The following is a 15,231-nucleotide window of genomic DNA, read 5'->3' on the forward strand; positions in this document are numbered from 1 at the left end:
GGGTTCCAGCGTGAAAGTCCGGAGCTTTTCACTGCGCCCTTGCCCAAATGGGCTCCGGAGCCACGGCTCCATAAGGCAGCCGCTTTCCTCCCAACCTTGTGCCTTGGCCTTGCCTAACACCAGGGGAAAGTGAACCCCACCTGCATCCGAATCTATAAAACAAACTCGACTTTGGCGTCGGTAATGAGTTAAGAGTTTTTCTTCGGCGAAGAACGAGTCCCCCTGTGGCTCCCAGACCATGAGGGTCCACCGGAATACAGTGGTTGGTGAAATTGTGTGTGGCAGTGCGTTCTGGTTCATAAACGGGAAACAATCGGCGATTTTTTTCGTTTAGAAATTTTTTCGAAGGTCGCATTGTTGATTCAGAGATTATAGCGGCCTGAATCGGGTTGTTTCTCTTCGGTGAAAGCACCGAGAGTGTTTGCTGGAACGTTATCAAGTCACCATGCGCCCACGGCTGGTACAGTTCTGATTCTGTTTTGTTGTTGCAGATTGCCCTTGGGGTAATTCTACACATTTCTTGGGCTGCCAGCAAGCCGGTAGAGTCGAAGGATAAGCCCGAGGACCAAGAGGCTGTCGAGAGTCAAGGGTAAGGAATTTAGGGTCTTCTGAGTAAATTACGTCTATGTCAATCAATTTCTGTTCTTCTATGTATTCTTTCTTCTGATTTATGATAATTCTTTATTTTACCGCTGCTCTTCTGATTGTTTTTATACTTGCAGTTTTTTGTTCTTCTATGTGACTTTTGATTGTTATTCTACTTCTGATTCTTAATTTTTGCAAACTCTCTGCCTCTGTTCAAAGTGTTCATCACCTAAGAAGGGTTGTACATTGCAGCTCCTTTAACACTTTTAACTTCTTGATCGTTTTAATCCCTTAGACTTTATTATTTTTCTTCTAATTTTTCTATTCTTATAGAAATTTACATAATTTTCTTCTTGTTCCTCGTCCTCCACGTCTATAAAGATTCTCCTGTTATTCTCCATTCAGTACCCCTGCTCTTTAATTTTCAATCTTCATCCAATCTAAATCTATCTTCATTTCTTCTACACTCTTGATTTTTTATTCTTCTTGGTCTTTTCAGAATCCAAAAACATGTCCACCACAACTTCCACTTCTGATCTATGTTTAGCTGTTTAGTTCACTGTTGTTCTTTTGTTTGTTTTTACACTTGAACAGTTTTCTTTTCCTTCTATGTGACTTTTGATTCTTAATCTACTTCTGATTCTTCATTTTACAAGGTATTTGAATCTGCTCAGATCGGTTTTAAACTATTCATCAATTTTTACAAGAAAGGTGATTATTTACCTTCTATTATTTTCTTGATCATGTAATTTCTGTATTCTGCATTCTATATTCTATGTAGATTTTTTCCTATCCCTAATCTTCTTTTCACAATTTTACTTTCTTGAACTGAATTTTTCTTCTTGGTCTTTCTTGAATCCAAAAACGAATAGACTACGAGAACCAAGACTTCTCTTTCTAATCTATATTTAGTTCTTTATTTTACTTTATTTTAATGTTGTTCTTCTGATTCTGTTTACACTTACACACCTTTCTTATTCTTCTATTTTCTCTTTATTTCTTTCTTCACTACTCCCTGTCTCCTTCAACTAACTCAAAAAAAAAATTGAAGCTCCAAATAAACTTCTAGATTTTTCTAATCTCTCCCTGTCCTCCAAATCCTATATTGAACCTTTATTTTTTAGTCTTCTTGGTCTTTTCAGAATCCAAAAACACGCCCACAGGGATTTCACTTCTAATCATCTTTAGTTCTTTATTTCACTATTGTTTTTTGTTTGTTTTTACACTTGCACTGTTTCCTTTTCTTCTATGTGACTTTTGATTCTTAATCTACTTCTGGTTCTTCATTTTTACAAGGTATTCGAATCTGCTCAGATCGATTTTAAAGTGTTCATCAATTTTTACACGAAAATTGATTGTAAACTTTTTATTTTTATTGATCATGTAATTTTTGTATTCTGTATCCTGTGTAGACTTTTTCTTGCACCACACATTCTTTGTTCATTCTTCTATCGTACACTGTACAAATTAATCTTTCATATTGCACATTTTTTATTCTTTTTGGTCTTTCTAGAATCAAAAAACGCGTAGGCTACAGTCACCAAGACTTCTCTTTCTAATCTATATTTAGTTCTTTATTTTACTTTATTTTAATGTTCTTCTGATTCTTTTTACATTTGCACACTTTTCATATTCTTCTATTTTCTTTTTATTTCTTTGTTCACTTCTCCCTTTCTCCTTCAACTAACTCAAAAAAAAATTGAAGCTCAAATAAACTTCTAGATTTTTCTATTCTCTCCCTGTCCTTTACATCCTATATTAAACCTTTATTTTTTAGTCTTCTTGGTCTTTTCAGAATCCAAAAACACGCCCACCAGGTTTTCACTTTTAATCATCTTTAGTTCTTTATTTCACTACTGTTTTTTGTTTGTTGTTACACTTGCACAATTTTCTTATTCTTCTATGTGACTTTTGATTCTTAATCTACTTCTGGTTCTTCATCTTTAGAAGGTATTCGAATCTGCTCAGATCGATTTTAAAGTACTCATCAATGTTTACACGAAAATTGATTGTAAACTTTTTATTTTTATTGATCATGTAATTTTTGTATTCTGTATCCTGTGTAGACTTTTTCTTGCACCACACATTCTTTGTTCATTCTTCTATCGTACACTGTACAAATTAATCTTTCATATTGCACATTTTTTATTCTTTTTGGTCTTTCTAGAATCAAAAAACGCGTAGGCTACGATCACCAAGATTTTTCTTTCTAATCTATATTTAGTTCTTTATTTTACTTTATTTTAATGTTCTTCTGATTCTTTTTACACTTGCACACTTTTCATATTCTTCTATTTTCTTTTTATTTCTTTGTTCACTTCTCCCTTTCTCCTTCAACTAACTCAAAAAAAAATTGAAGCTCAAATAAACTTCTAGATTTTTCTATTCTCTCCCTGTCCTTTACATCCTATATTAAACCTTTATTTTTTAGTCTTCTTGGTCTTTTCAGAATCCAAAAACACGCCCATCAGGATTTCACTTCTAATCATCTTTAGTTCTTTATTTCACTATTGTTTTTTGTTTGTTTTTACACTTGCACTGTTTTCTTATTCTTCTATGTGACTTTTGATTCTTAATCTACTTCTGGTTCTTCATTTTTACAAGGTATTCGAATCTGCTCAGATCGATTTTAAAGTATTCATCAATTTTTACACGAAAATTGATTGTAAACTTTTTATTTTTATTGATCATGTAATTTTTGTATTCTGTATTCTGTGTAGACTTTTTCTTTCACCACATATTCTTTGTCCATTCTTGTATCGTGCACTGTAACCCTTTTAAGACTTTCCCTAATCTTCTTTCCCAAATTAATCTTTCATATTGCATATTTTTTATTCTTCTTGGTCTTTCTAGAATCAAAAAACGCGTAGACTACGATCGCCAAGACTTCTCTTTCTAATTTATATTTTACTTTATTTTAATGTTCTTCTGATTCTTTTTACACTTGCAAACTTTTCTTATTCTTCTATTTTCTTTTTATTTCTTTCTTCACTACTCCCTGTCTTCTTCAACTAAATCAAAAAAAAAAATTGAAGCTCAAATAAACTTCTAGATTTTTCTAATCTCTCCCTGTCCTCTAAATCTTATATTGAACCTTTATTTTTTAGTCTTCTTGTTTTTTCAGAATCCAAAAACACGCCCACCAGAATTTCACTTCTAATCATCTTTAGTTCTTTATTTCACTATTGTTTTTTGTTTGTTTTTACACTTGCACAGTTTTCTTATTCTTCTATGTGACTTTTGGTTCTTAATCTAATTCTGGTTCTTCATTTCTACAAGGTATTCGAATCTGCTCAGATCGAATTTAAAGTATTCATCAATTTTTAGACAAAAATTGATTGTAAACTTTTTATTTTTATTAATCATGCAATTTTTGTAATCTGTATTCTGTGTAGACTTTTTCTTTTACCACACATTCTTTGTTCATTCTTCTATCGTACACTGTAACCCTTTTAAGACTTTCCCTAATCTTCTTTCCCAAATTAATCTTTCATATTGCATATTTTTTATTCTTCTTGGTCTTTCTAGAATCAAAAAACGTGTAGACTACGATCACCAAGACTTCTCTTTCTAATCTATATCTAGTTCTTTATTTTATTTTATTTTAAAGTTGTTCTTCTGGTTCTTTTTACACTTACACACCTTTCTTATTCTTCTATTTTCTTTTTATTTCTTTCTTCACTACTCCCTGTCTCCTTCAACTAACTCAAAAAAAAAATGACGCTCAAATAAACTTCTAGATTTTTCTAATCTCTCCCTGTCCCCTAAATCTTATATTGAACCTTTATTTTTTAGTCTTCTTGTTTTTTCAGAATCCAAAAACACGCCCACCAGGATTTCATTTTTAATCGTCTTTAGTTCTTTATTTCACTATTGTTTTTTATTTGCTTTTTCACTTGCACAGTTTTCTTATTCTTCTATGTAACTTTTGATTCTTAATCTACTTCTGGTTGTTCATCTTTACAAGGTATTCGAATCTGCTCAGATCGATTTTAAAGTACTCATCAATTTTTAGACAAAAATTGATTGTAAACTTTTTATTTTTATTGATCATGTAATTTTTGTATTCTGTATTCTATGTAGACTTTTTCTTTCACCGTACGTTCTTTATTCATTCTTCTATCGTACACTGTAACCCTTTTAAGACTTTCCCTAATCTTCTTTCCCAAATTAATCTTTCATATTGCATATTTTTTATTCTTTTTGGTCTTTCTAGAATCAAAAAACGCGTAAGCTACGATCACCAAGACTTCTCTTTCTACTCTATATTTAGTTCTTTATTTTACTTTATTTTAAAGTTGTTCTTCTGATTCTGTTTACACTTTCACACTTTTCTACTGTTTTCTTTTTATTTCTTTCATCACTACTCCCTGTCTCCTTTAACTAACTAAAAAAAATTGAAGCTAAAATAAACTTCTAGATTTTTCTAATCTCTCCCTGTCCTCTAAATCTTATATCGAACCTTTATTTTTTAGTCTTCTTGGTCTTTTGAGAATCCAAAAACACACCCAGTGGGATTTCACTTGTAATCATCTTTAGTTCTTTATTTCACTATTATTTTTCGTTTGTTTTTACACTTGCACAGTTTTTTTATTCTTCTATGTGACTTTTGATTCTTAATCTACTTCTGGTTCTTCATTTTTACAAGGTATTCGAATCTGTTTGATCGATTTTAAAGTATTCATCAATTTTTACACGAAAATTGATTGTAAACTTTTTATTTTTATTGATCATGTAATTTTTGTATTCTGTATTCTGTGTAGACTTTTTCTTTCACCACACACTCTTTGTTCATTCTTCTATCGTGCACTGTAACCCTTTTAAGACTTTCCCTAATCTTCTTTTCCAAATTAATCTTTCATATTGCATATTTTTTATTCTTCTTGGTCTTTCTAGAATCAAAAAACGCGTAGGCTACAGTCACCAAGACTTCTATTTGTAATCTATATTTAGTTCTTTATTTTACTTTATTTTAATGTTCTTCTGATTCTTTTTACACTTGCACACTTTTCTTTTTCTTCTATTTTCTTTTTATTTATTTCTTCACTACTCCGTCTCCTTCAACTAACTCAAAAAAAAATTGAAGCTCAAATAAACTTCTAGATTTTTCTAATCTCTCCCTGTTCTCTACATTTTATATTGAACCTTTATCTTTTAGTCTTCTTGGTCTTTTCAGAATCCAAAAACACACCCACCGGGATTTCACTTCTAATCATCTTTAGTTCTTTATTTCACTATTGTTTTTTGTTTGTTTTTACACTTGCACAGTTTTCTTATTCTTCTATGTGACTTCTCTCTTTCTTCTGTCACTTCTTCATTTTTATAAGGTATTCGAATCTGTTCAGATCGATTCTAAAGAATTCATCAATTTTTACACAAAAATTAAATTAATCTTTCATATTGCATATTTTTTATTCTTCTTGGTCTTTCTAGAATCAAAAAACGCGTAGGGTACGACAATCCCGACTACCAGCCCCAGCACACCGAAGAACACGTCTACGAAAACAACCACGAGTATGGGGGCTACGACCACCACCAAGACCACCACGAAGACCACCACCAAGTTCACCACGAAGACCACCACGAAGACCACCACGGAGACCACCATGAAGACCACCACGTCGAGCACCACGACGACCACCACGCCCACCACGACCACCACGACCCCGGCTACTGGAAGAAGAAAGTAATCTGGAAGAAAGGCTGGAAGAAGATCTGGAAGCCCGGCAAGAAACAAATCTGGAAGCCGGCGTGGAAAAAAATCTGGAAACCCATTTGGGTCCCCACCAAGAAGCCCGCCTGGAAGGAAATCCAAGTCCCCGACTGGAAAAAAATCTGGAAACCCATTTGGGTCCCCACGAAAAAGCCCGCCTGGAAAGAAATCCAAGTCCCCGACTGGAAAAAAGTGTGGAAGCCGGTGTGGAAACCCATAAAGGTGCCGGCTTGGAAGGAGATACAAGTGCCAGACTGGAAGAAGATTTGGAAGCCGGTGTGGAAGGAGATTCAAATTCCGGCGTGGAAGGAGATTCAAGTACCGGCTTGGAAGAAGTTGTGGGAGCCCGTGTGGGTGAAGGAGGGTATTCACGGGGACCACTACCTCGGGAAGGACCATGATGGGGCGGAGTACACGGCGCACGACATCTGGAAGAAGAAGCTCGTGTGGAAGCCCGTGTGGAAGAAGTACTGGAAGCCGGCGAAGAAGCAGATCTGGGTTCCGGATAAGAAACTAGAGTGGAAGGAGGCGTGGAAGCAGATTTGGAGGACGGAGAAGAAGCAGATTTGGGTGGAGGATAAGAAGTTGGTGTGGAAAGAGGCGTGGAAGCAGATTTGGAGGACTGAGAAGAAGCAGATTTGGGTGGCGGACAAGAAATTAGAGTGGAAGGAGGCATGGAAGCAGATTTGGAGGACGGAGAAGAAGCAGATTTGGGTCGAGGATAAGAAACTGGAGTGGAAGGAGGCCTGGAAGCAGATTTGGGTGCCGGCGTGGAAGGAGATTTGGGTTCCCGGGTGGAAGCAAATCTGGAGGCCGGTCATCATCCAGGAGTGGTTCCCCTCGCCCGACCATCACGATCACCATCACAAGGGATGGGATCGCAGTGATACGAAGGCGGGGGATGGCGGCGCGGCGCCCTACGTCACGGCGCCGACCACCCAAGCCCAAAGTCAAGCTCAAGGTAAAAGCTGGGCGTTCCCCTCCTCCTAACAGTACCTAACGTCGCAAGTACCTTTGTACATACTTAGTTTTAGTTGCATGTTCACTCTCGACTGACTATTTTATTATTATTTAACGTATTGTTGTTTGTTATTTTAATAAAAACTCGAAACTGACGCTGGATTTACTGACCTCAACCCCAGTGAAAGTCGTCGGCGGTACTGCACTAATCAGACTTTTGGTTATCGTCGCACTATGGAATTCCGATTACTTTCACTTGTTGTTTACTCTGGGAAAAAACCCGTCTGATTAGCATTCAAATTCACCTTCGTGGTAGAAAAAAGCGCATACATTTGCATATAAAGTACCCGGCTCTTTCAAACCGGTTAATTAGATGCACTTTTCGCAGATACCACGCGCCCACTAAATTAATGGTTTCATTGTCCCGCGAAGAAAGTAAGCATTTTCTATTAGCGGAACGCGACTTTCGTGCCAAAAAATCTAGCGTGTTAACATATTCCGTACTGCACTTTTCACTGCGTCGTTGCTCATTCACGACGAGCCCGAAATTTTCGCATCGAGCAACATAGGTCCCGAAGAAGCTCCCTGAGTGACACCTTTTCCAAAAAAAGCAGACCTCTCTCGAATAAATTATTTATTTCTAAAGGTGTACAGCAGCGCGTACAGGGTGCAGTTATAGACGGAGATGTCGTGGAAGATGGCAGTGTTCAGCGAGGCGGTGGCGTCCAGGCGGGCGGCGGCGGCGTCGGGGGCGGCGTCTTTGGGAACGGGATCCACTCCTTGACTTGCAGCGGCCCCCACACTTTTCGCCACATGGGGATCCAGATCTGGAACGAGAGTGTCACAGGGTGTTCGAACGCGGGCGGGTCATACTTTTCGCGCCTCCCAGTGCTTGACCCAGTGCGCCTTCCACTGGACCCTGGTCTGCCATAGCCCGCCGGGCCCCGGTTCCTCCTTCACCTTGACGACACTGAGTCTGTGTGAGTTGTTGGGGTTCGGGGGCACTTACCTGTCTTCGTGGTGGAGCACTTCGCAGACGCGTTCGCTAACCAGGGCCAGCAGGACGAGGACGTGGTGGATGTTCATTTTTCGGGAACGGCCATGTGTGGCGGCGGAGCGGTCGTTTGCAAATAATGTGCGCGTGGGGAAGGTCGGCGGTTTTATATTCGAGGGACGCTTTTTGAATTCTGATGGCCGAAAGTGTGACGCTGCGAATTGGGTTATTGGTTGGAAAATCTCATCAAAATTGTTGGTGGACTTTCGGTGGCATTTGATGAGGAGCGTCTGGAATAACAAGAAGGCGCGAAGGAGGGCACGGGTTTTCATTTCGATGCTAGTGTAGCGTGCAAATTGTAGTACGAAGAAAGGCGAATTTGCGAGAGAAAGGAATTTCGGAAGAAAACGTTGGGTGGTTGTGGTCTAGAACGAAAATCGTCTACACAGATGGAATGATAACTTACCAAAAAGTAAACATTGAAATTCTTGCGGTTTTAACATCTCATGTGTCATTAAACTTTTATTGATCTTCCAAAAGAACTAAGATTATTATATAACACAGTAATGAGTGCTAATGACCTACATTCTACATTAGAAGAATAAATCAAGACTGTACTGTTTGTGCGTACTTAATTAAAATGCACGAATATTGTCAGTCTAGATAGTGTAATCCACTTATTCCAGTAGATATATTCTACAAAAAAAATGAGGATATAAATTTTGTTCATCTTGGGTTCATTTTTTTTATGTGTGTAAAAATACATATGTATTTGTGTACTAAAAATCATAATGTCATCGTGCTATTGGATATTTTTTCCCAAACACGTATTTTATTTATTAGAAGCGTTATTATTATTTTTAACAATTTATGTAGGCTAATATAATTGGTTGCCTATCCGAGAGTTACCGACGTTGCCAAATCGTACACTACATATTAAACTAAAGCATATGCAACCAGCAATATCAAGTATAATCGAAAATGATTTTTTGAATTTTGTTGGATTTAAGAGGAGGTTCTAAACTACGCCCTATGTCTTTCATATCTTTTGTTTCCAGCTTCCTCTTATGTCAAATTAGAAAAAATCATACGGTACAAATCAATACCACTTTGAAAGGAATTTTCTTGCTGAAATACAGTCAAAAACTATAAGGAAACACTTACTAAAATATTTTTTATTTTGACTTAATTATTCACATATTTCTATAACTCGTATCTTTTTTGCCTTGAACAAAAAATAAATAAAATGCTAACGTCTTCGATATACAGAATGTCTCAAAACTCCACGACCTAATGTCTTGAGAACGAATAGACATTTTGAAATTTTGTAAATGCCACTGTTTTTAGCCTGAAGGGGGAATCTTCATTTAGTACATTGCAAACATTTTTTTTAAATTACGACAAGAAATTGGGTTTAGTTAAATTTTTAAGTGTCTCAAGGGTAACTGATGTTTTATTTTGAAAAACTTTAAACAATCTCAGAGACACGAAAGTTTTGATTTTAAAAGAAAATGAAGAATCTCAGGGGCCCCGAGATTTTTTTTTTTTTTTTCAAATATACACTTAAGCAATCTCTACAGACCTGGGAATTTTGTTTATGAAAAAAATTAAAAGAATCTCAAGGTCTCAAATGTTTTATTTCTCGAAGGATTTGAAAGAATTGAAAGAATCTTAGAAGTCCTGATGTTTTCTTTGTTAAAGAATTTTTGAGAATCTTAAGGGTCTCTGGTTTTAATTTTAGAATAATTTGAAAGATTCTTAGAGCCCTGGTGTATTTCTGAATTAATCTAAAGAATCTCAGGGGCTCCGAGTGTTTTAATTTTGCAAGAATTTAAAGAATCTCAAAAGCCCCCAAAGTTTTGATTTTAAAGGAATATAAAGAATCTCAGGACCTCTAGTGTTCTATTTCTGAAAGAATTTAGAAGAGTTTTGGTGACCCTTGGTGTTTTATTTTTGGAAGAGTTTAAGGAATCTCAGAAATCTTGATATTTTCTTTGTTGAACAATTTTTAAGAATGTCAAGGACCTCTGGTGTTTTATTTTTAAAAGAATTTCAAACAATTTTGAAACCTCTAGTGTTTTATTTCTCGAAGATTTTGAAAGAATCTTAGGGATCCCTGGTGTTTCATTTTTGAAAGAATTTAAAGAATCTCAGAAGTCCTAATGTTGTACTTTCAGAAGAATTTGAGAGATTCTTAGGAGTCCCTGGTGCTTTATTTTTAATAAACTTTTAAATATTGTTAAGAGGCCCCTGGTGTTTTCTTCTGAGTTAATTTAAAGAATCTCGGAGCTCCCAGTGTTTTAATTAAAAAAAAAAATAAATAAATAAAGAACCTCAGAAAGCCGAAAATTTTGATTTTAGAGGAATATAAAGAATCTCAAGGCCTCTAGTGTTGTATTTCTGAAAGAATTTAGAAGAATCTCGGAAGCCCCTGATGTTTTATTTTTGGAAGAATTTAAATAATCTCAGAAATCTTGATATTTTCTTTGTTAAACAATTTTTAAGATGTCAAGGGCCTCTTGTCGTTTATTTTTACTAGAGTTTGAAACTTATTGGATTCTCTAGTGTTTTAGTTCCCGAAGATTTTGAAAAAATCTTAGCGGTCCCTAGTGTTTTATTTTTGAAAGAATTTAAAGTATCTCAAAAGTCCTAATGTTGTACTTTCAGAAGAATTTGGAAGATTTTTAGGAGCCCCTTGTGCTTTATTTTTAATAAACTTTCAAAGAGTTTTAAGAGGCCTTTAGTGTTTTCTTCTGATTTAATCTATAGAATCTCAGAGCTCCGAGTGTTTTAATTTTGCAAGAATTTAAAGAACCTCAGAAGAAATTTTGATTTTAGAAGAATATAAAGCATCTCAGGGCCTCTAGTATTGTATTTCTAAAAGAATTTAGAAGAATCTCGGAGGCCCCTAATGTTTTATTTTTGAAAGAATTTAAATAATTTCAGAAATCTTGATATTTTCTTTGTTAAACAATTTTTAAGAATACCAGGGCCTCTGGTGTTTTATTTTTAGAAAAATTTGAAACAATCTTGGATCCTCTTGGTTTTTATTTGTCGAAGGTTTTGAAAAAATCTTAGGGACCTCTGGTGTTTTATTTTTGAAAAAATTTAAAGAATCTCAGAAGTCCTAATGTTGTACTTTCAGAAGAATTTAAAAGATTCTTAGGAGCCCCCTGGTGCTTTATTTTTAATAAACTTCTAAAGAATTTTAAGAAGTCTCTAGTGTTTTAATTCTGCAAGAATTTGAACAATCTCAGAAGGCCGGAAATTTTGATTTTAGAAGAATATAAAGAATCTCAGGGCCTCTAGTGTTGCATTTCTGAAAGAATTTAGAAAAATCTCAGAAATCTTGATATTTTCTTTGTTAAACAATTTTTAAGAATGTCAGGGCCTCTGGTGTTTTAATTTTAGAAGAATTTGAAAAATTCTTAGGAACCCCAGGTGCCTTATTTTTGATAAACTTTTCAAAAATCTTAGAGGCCTCTGGTGTTTTTTCTGAATTAATTTAAAGAATCTCAGAAGCCCGGAAGTTTTTATTTTAAATGAATACAAAGAATCTCAGGGGCTGGAATTTTCTTTTTGAAAGATATAAGCAACTTCTAAAGTCCTGGGAATTTATATTCTGAAAGAATTTTCAAGAATCTCATGGGTCTAATGTTTTGTTCTAGAATTTTAAAGAATCTAAGGGGCCCCCAGTGTTTCATTTCTGGAAGGCTTTTAAAGAATCTCTGAGGCCTCCGATATTTTGTTTCTCATTTTTTTAAATAATCTCAACGGCTCCAAGAGTTTCAATTTTGCAATCACTTAAAGCTCAAAAGTCTGGGAAGTTTAATTTTAAAAGAATATAAAGAATTTCACGGGCTCCAAGTACTTTCTTTTGGAAAAATAGGAACAATATTTAGAGTCCTGGGAAAAAATTTAAACGATCTCAGAAATCCTGGTAGTTTTGATTTTGAGAGAAAGTAAATTTTGAAGAATCTCAGTGACCTCGAGTGTTTAATTTTTTGGAGAATTTGAAAGAAAGTTGGGGGCTTTTAGTGTTTTATTTTTGAAAGAGTTTAAAGTAATTGGAGGAATTATGATGAATCTTAGGGATTACAATTTTTTTTTTCTGAAAAGAATTCCTCCTTTTGTAGTCATTCTGTGAAAAAAAAGGAGGTCAAATTTGACACGAGCACTCACGACAGAACCTACTGTGACAGAACTATCATGTATGCCAATCTGGCAAAAAAAATCGCATACATTCAGTCACTCGGTATTTTTTAACGGATTCTGGTAGACCGTTAAATTGCGACTACAATGATATATGTACACCACTTATTATTAGAATACTTAGTTTAACATTTATACAATTTTATGCTGCAGTTGTCAGCATAAAATTGGTAATATTATTCATTTAAGTAATGTATAAAAATTCCTTGTGTCTCTAAATTGTAGTTTGTGTGTAAAAATCAGCCACACCAGGATTGAACAGTAAAATAAGTAAAATTTTTGGTGATATGTTGGCAGACGAGTACTTGACAATTGACAGTGACAATGATCTCATGGAGAGAAGACAACCTGCGACGCGATAGGTCAGTTTACAAAGCGGAATTTTTAAACTTTCGATAATAACGATTCCCAATTTTTGCGAAAAATTCTCTTTTTTTGGTATAAAAATTCCCGAAGAAAGAAAAATTCCCTCATATTGGCAACACTGCTCGTCCAACTACCTTGAAAAATCACGCGCCCCAATAAAAACAATCTCAAACCCACCAATCACAACCGTACATTCGCGCAAGCGCAAACGTCAATCTCCTCACCATTCAATTTTCAAAGTGAAAAACGGTTGACTCGCACAGATAACTAGTGCACAAAAAAGTAACGCAGACCACAGATGCCCCAACTTCTTAAAAACCCACAAAAATGACCGAAGAATTCAACTACAACGCCAACCAATACGTCGATTTTAACCAAGCGGACGACGTCCACGACGACTCCTTTTTCGGTGAGTAGCCACCGCTTCCGACTTTCGCTACATGAACATTTATCAGAGAACAACACCGAGGAAAATGGCCCCCATTACAAGCAACGCACCCAAACCGTGTACGAAGACGTCGTTGAAAGCTGCGACCCCCAGGAACTTTCAGACACCGAAAGCGACTGCTTTTTCTCACCGATGGACACAGGCCCCTCCAACTCCACAGTGTACCTTAAGAGCAAGCTGCGAAGGTCGCTGAGTATGGGTAACTTGCCCACGAAGAGCCCCCCAAAGCACAAAGCGGAGCTGAGGTGAGTAGCTGTCGGAGATAAACTGGGCTACAAAGGTGTTTTAGTGAGGATTTGAACGGGTTGCACCTGCATGGGGTACAGGAAAGGCCGAGTTCCGCGAACGCGTTTCATCCAAAGGGGAAAGCCCCGTCGCAAGTAAGCCCCAATTTTGAAGTTTGACAAATTGTTTGAATTTTGAATTTAAGGAGTGCATTAATCGGCTAGCGCAGCCTAAGCGGTTCACGTCGCACGAAAACTTAACTCTAGCAGAGGCTGTGATCAAGTTCCAAGCAGGGACTCCCAAGAGGTTTCGTTCTAAACCCTCGCCAAAAATCAACAAAGGGCTGCCAATGCCGTGGGGGGGCACTCAAGCTCATTCTCCCAAACTGAAGACTACAGCAAGGTCTCGACCCGTTGTAGCGGTATCAAAGGATGAGCAAGAAAGACTGGAGATGGAGGAGGCCAAAAAGTAACAATAGAACAAAAATAGTGGCTTTATTTAATTAATTAATTGTCAACAGGTTCAAAATTAAAGCCCTCCCTGTTAGCAAGAAGGTACTCCGAGGTCCGCTGAAGCCCCAACTCGATAAAAAACCCCCCACCAATCCCGAGCCCTTCCATTTAACGGAAATAAAGAAAAAAACGGTCCCCGTCCAAGAACTCAAAATCCCACCCTTCAAGGCTCAACCCCTACCCAAAAGCTTGCACCAGCCGCACAAAATCCACCCCAATCAACAACCGCCCACCAAAGGACAGACCCCCAGTTTCGTCAAACGCATGTCCAGAAGTACCCCAAATAAGGTCGACCAATCGACACGAAAAAATGGGACCCCGCCGCCCTTCAGACCCTCACGCACCCAACCCAAACCCTTCAGTTTCGAAAAGAGGGACCAGGCGCTGTTCAGGAAGAAAGAGGAGCAGATCAACAAGGTTTGCCGTTTACCCGTACATGCTCGAAACTGTAGTCGCGTTTGTAGATTTTGGAAGAGGAGAAGAAGGCCCGCGAATTCCATGCCAAGCCGCCGCCGAAGGCCATCCTACGTTCCAGGAACGCTAGTCAAGAGCGCATGAGTGAAGCGGGGTCGGTTAAGTCATTTGTGAGTATATGTCGCGCGTGAAACTAGTCTTAACTGGTTTTAATCCAGAAGAGAAGCACTGAAGACCTGGATACGACGGTGTTCAAAGCTAGACCTGCGTCGGTGCTGATGATGAAGCCGTTCGAGCCCAAGAGGGACGAAACTCATGCTGTTAGAGTGGAGGCGTTCCAGTTTTCGACGGACCAGAGACTGGAAGCCAGGCACAAGTTTGAAGAGAGACTTAAGGAGAAGGAGGCGCTCATGGAAGCGCAGAAGAAGCAGAAGGATGACATGTTGAAGAGATTGGCTGAGGAGGAGGTGGCCAAGCTTAGGAAACAGATGGAGTATAAAGCGCAACCCATTAAGAAGTACAAGGAGTTGAAAATTGAACACAACATTAAAGTCACGGAGCCGATTAGTCCGAAGTTTCATACTGACAGGATTAGAAATAAGGAAAATATTCAGTAGAGAAGCTTTTTTATTATAATTACTTGGATCTACAATTTTATGTGTTTTAAGAATTTTTGATATTGTCATATTACATATTATTTCTAACTGGTGTATATGTTATGCCCTGTCACTCGTTTGGATTGGTCGATATTTGGTTCCGCCCACTTGACCAATCACGATACAGTTTATGCATGCTTAAGGTG

The 15,231-nt window shown here is 37.1% G+C and overlaps 3 protein-coding genes across 5 annotated transcripts; 2 read left to right on the forward strand and 1 right to left on the reverse strand.

Moving 5' to 3' along the window:
- Window positions 1–200: 200 nt before the first annotated feature.
- LOC135131415 (uncharacterized) lies at window positions 201–7,413 on the forward strand. Its single transcript, XM_064059162.1, has 3 exons — window positions 201–262; window positions 492–589; window positions 6,019–7,413. Exons 1-3 carry the CDS (start codon window positions 239–241, stop codon window positions 7,286–7,288), a joined length of 1,392 nt encoding a protein of 463 aa, XP_063915232.1. The 5' UTR covers window positions 201–238; the 3' UTR covers window positions 7,289–7,413.
- Window positions 7,414–7,940: 527 nt separating this feature from the next.
- On the reverse strand, window positions 7,941–8,776 carry LOC135131526 (uncharacterized). 2 transcript variants are annotated; one of them, XM_064059307.1, is made up of 4 exons: window positions 8,719–8,774; window positions 8,268–8,466; window positions 8,132–8,228; window positions 7,941–8,085 (listed from the first exon to the last, which is right to left on the reverse strand). In XM_064059307.1, the coding sequence occupies exons 1-4, from the start codon at window positions 8,765–8,767 to the stop codon at window positions 7,966–7,968; spliced, it is 465 nt and encodes a 154-aa protein (XP_063915377.1). In that variant the 5' UTR covers window positions 8,768–8,774; the 3' UTR covers window positions 7,941–7,965. The 2 variants fall into 2 exon arrangements, with proteins under 2 accessions (XP_063915377.1, XP_063915376.1); XM_064059306.1 differs by having other exon boundaries at window positions 8,268–8,776.
- Window positions 8,777–12,761: 3,985 nt separating this feature from the next.
- Window positions 12,762–15,133, forward strand: LOC135131273 (targeting protein for Xklp2 homolog). 2 transcript variants are annotated; one of them, XM_064058943.1, is made up of 7 exons: window positions 12,762–13,239; window positions 13,286–13,523; window positions 13,568–13,658; window positions 13,709–13,971; window positions 14,024–14,432; window positions 14,480–14,599; window positions 14,651–15,133. In XM_064058943.1, the coding sequence occupies exons 1-7, from the start codon at window positions 13,158–13,160 to the stop codon at window positions 15,044–15,046; spliced, it is 1,599 nt and encodes a 532-aa protein (XP_063915013.1). In that variant the 5' UTR covers window positions 12,762–13,157; the 3' UTR covers window positions 15,047–15,133. The 2 variants fall into 2 exon arrangements, with proteins under 2 accessions (XP_063915013.1, XP_063915012.1); XM_064058942.1 differs by having other exon boundaries at window positions 12,765–13,239; window positions 14,648–15,133.
- Window positions 15,134–15,231: the final 98 nt, after the last annotated feature.

Source organism: Zophobas morio, unplaced genomic scaffold, assembly GCF_036711695.1.
Source record: "Zophobas morio isolate AGI-343-1 ecotype UQ-CSIRO unplaced genomic scaffold, CSIRO_AGI_Zmor_V1 ptg000020l, whole genome shotgun sequence".
NCBI classification, from domain to species: Eukaryota; Metazoa; Arthropoda; class Insecta; order Coleoptera; family Tenebrionidae; genus Zophobas; species Zophobas morio.

Bases quoted from the DNA above. Each gene is read 5' to 3' on its own strand.
- LOC135131415 (XM_064059162.1), top strand. From the start codon at position 239: ATGAGGGTCCACCGGAATACAGTG. The intron at 263-491 runs GTTGGTGAAATT...TTGTTGTTGCAG, and splicing joins GGGTCCACCGGAATACAGTG to ATTGCCCTTGGGGTAATTCT. The intron at 590-6,018 runs GTAAGGAATTTA...TGGTCTTTCTAG, and splicing joins GAGGCTGTCGAGAGTCAAGG to AATCAAAAAACGCGTAGGGT.
- LOC135131526 (XM_064059306.1), bottom strand. From the start codon at position 8,584: ATGAAAACCCGTGCCCTCCTTCGCGCCTTCTTGTTATTCCAGACGCTC. The intron at 8,229-8,267 runs GTAAGTGCCCCC...ACACAGACTCAG, and splicing joins GTGCTCCACCACGAAGACAG to TGTCGTCAAGGTGAAGGAGG. The intron at 8,086-8,131 runs GTATGACCCGCC...CTCTCGTTCCAG, and splicing joins AGCACTGGGAGGCGCGAAAA to ATCTGGATCCCCATGTGGCG.
- LOC135131273 (XM_064058942.1), top strand. From the start codon at position 13,158: ATGACCGAAGAATTCAACTACAACGCCAACCAATACGTCGATTTTAAC. The intron at 13,240-13,285 runs GTGAGTAGCCAC...AACATTTATCAG, and splicing joins CCACGACGACTCCTTTTTCG to AGAACAACACCGAGGAAAAT. The intron at 14,600-14,647 runs GTGAGTATATGT...GTTTTAATCCAG, and splicing joins CGGGGTCGGTTAAGTCATTT to AAGAGAAGCACTGAAGACCT.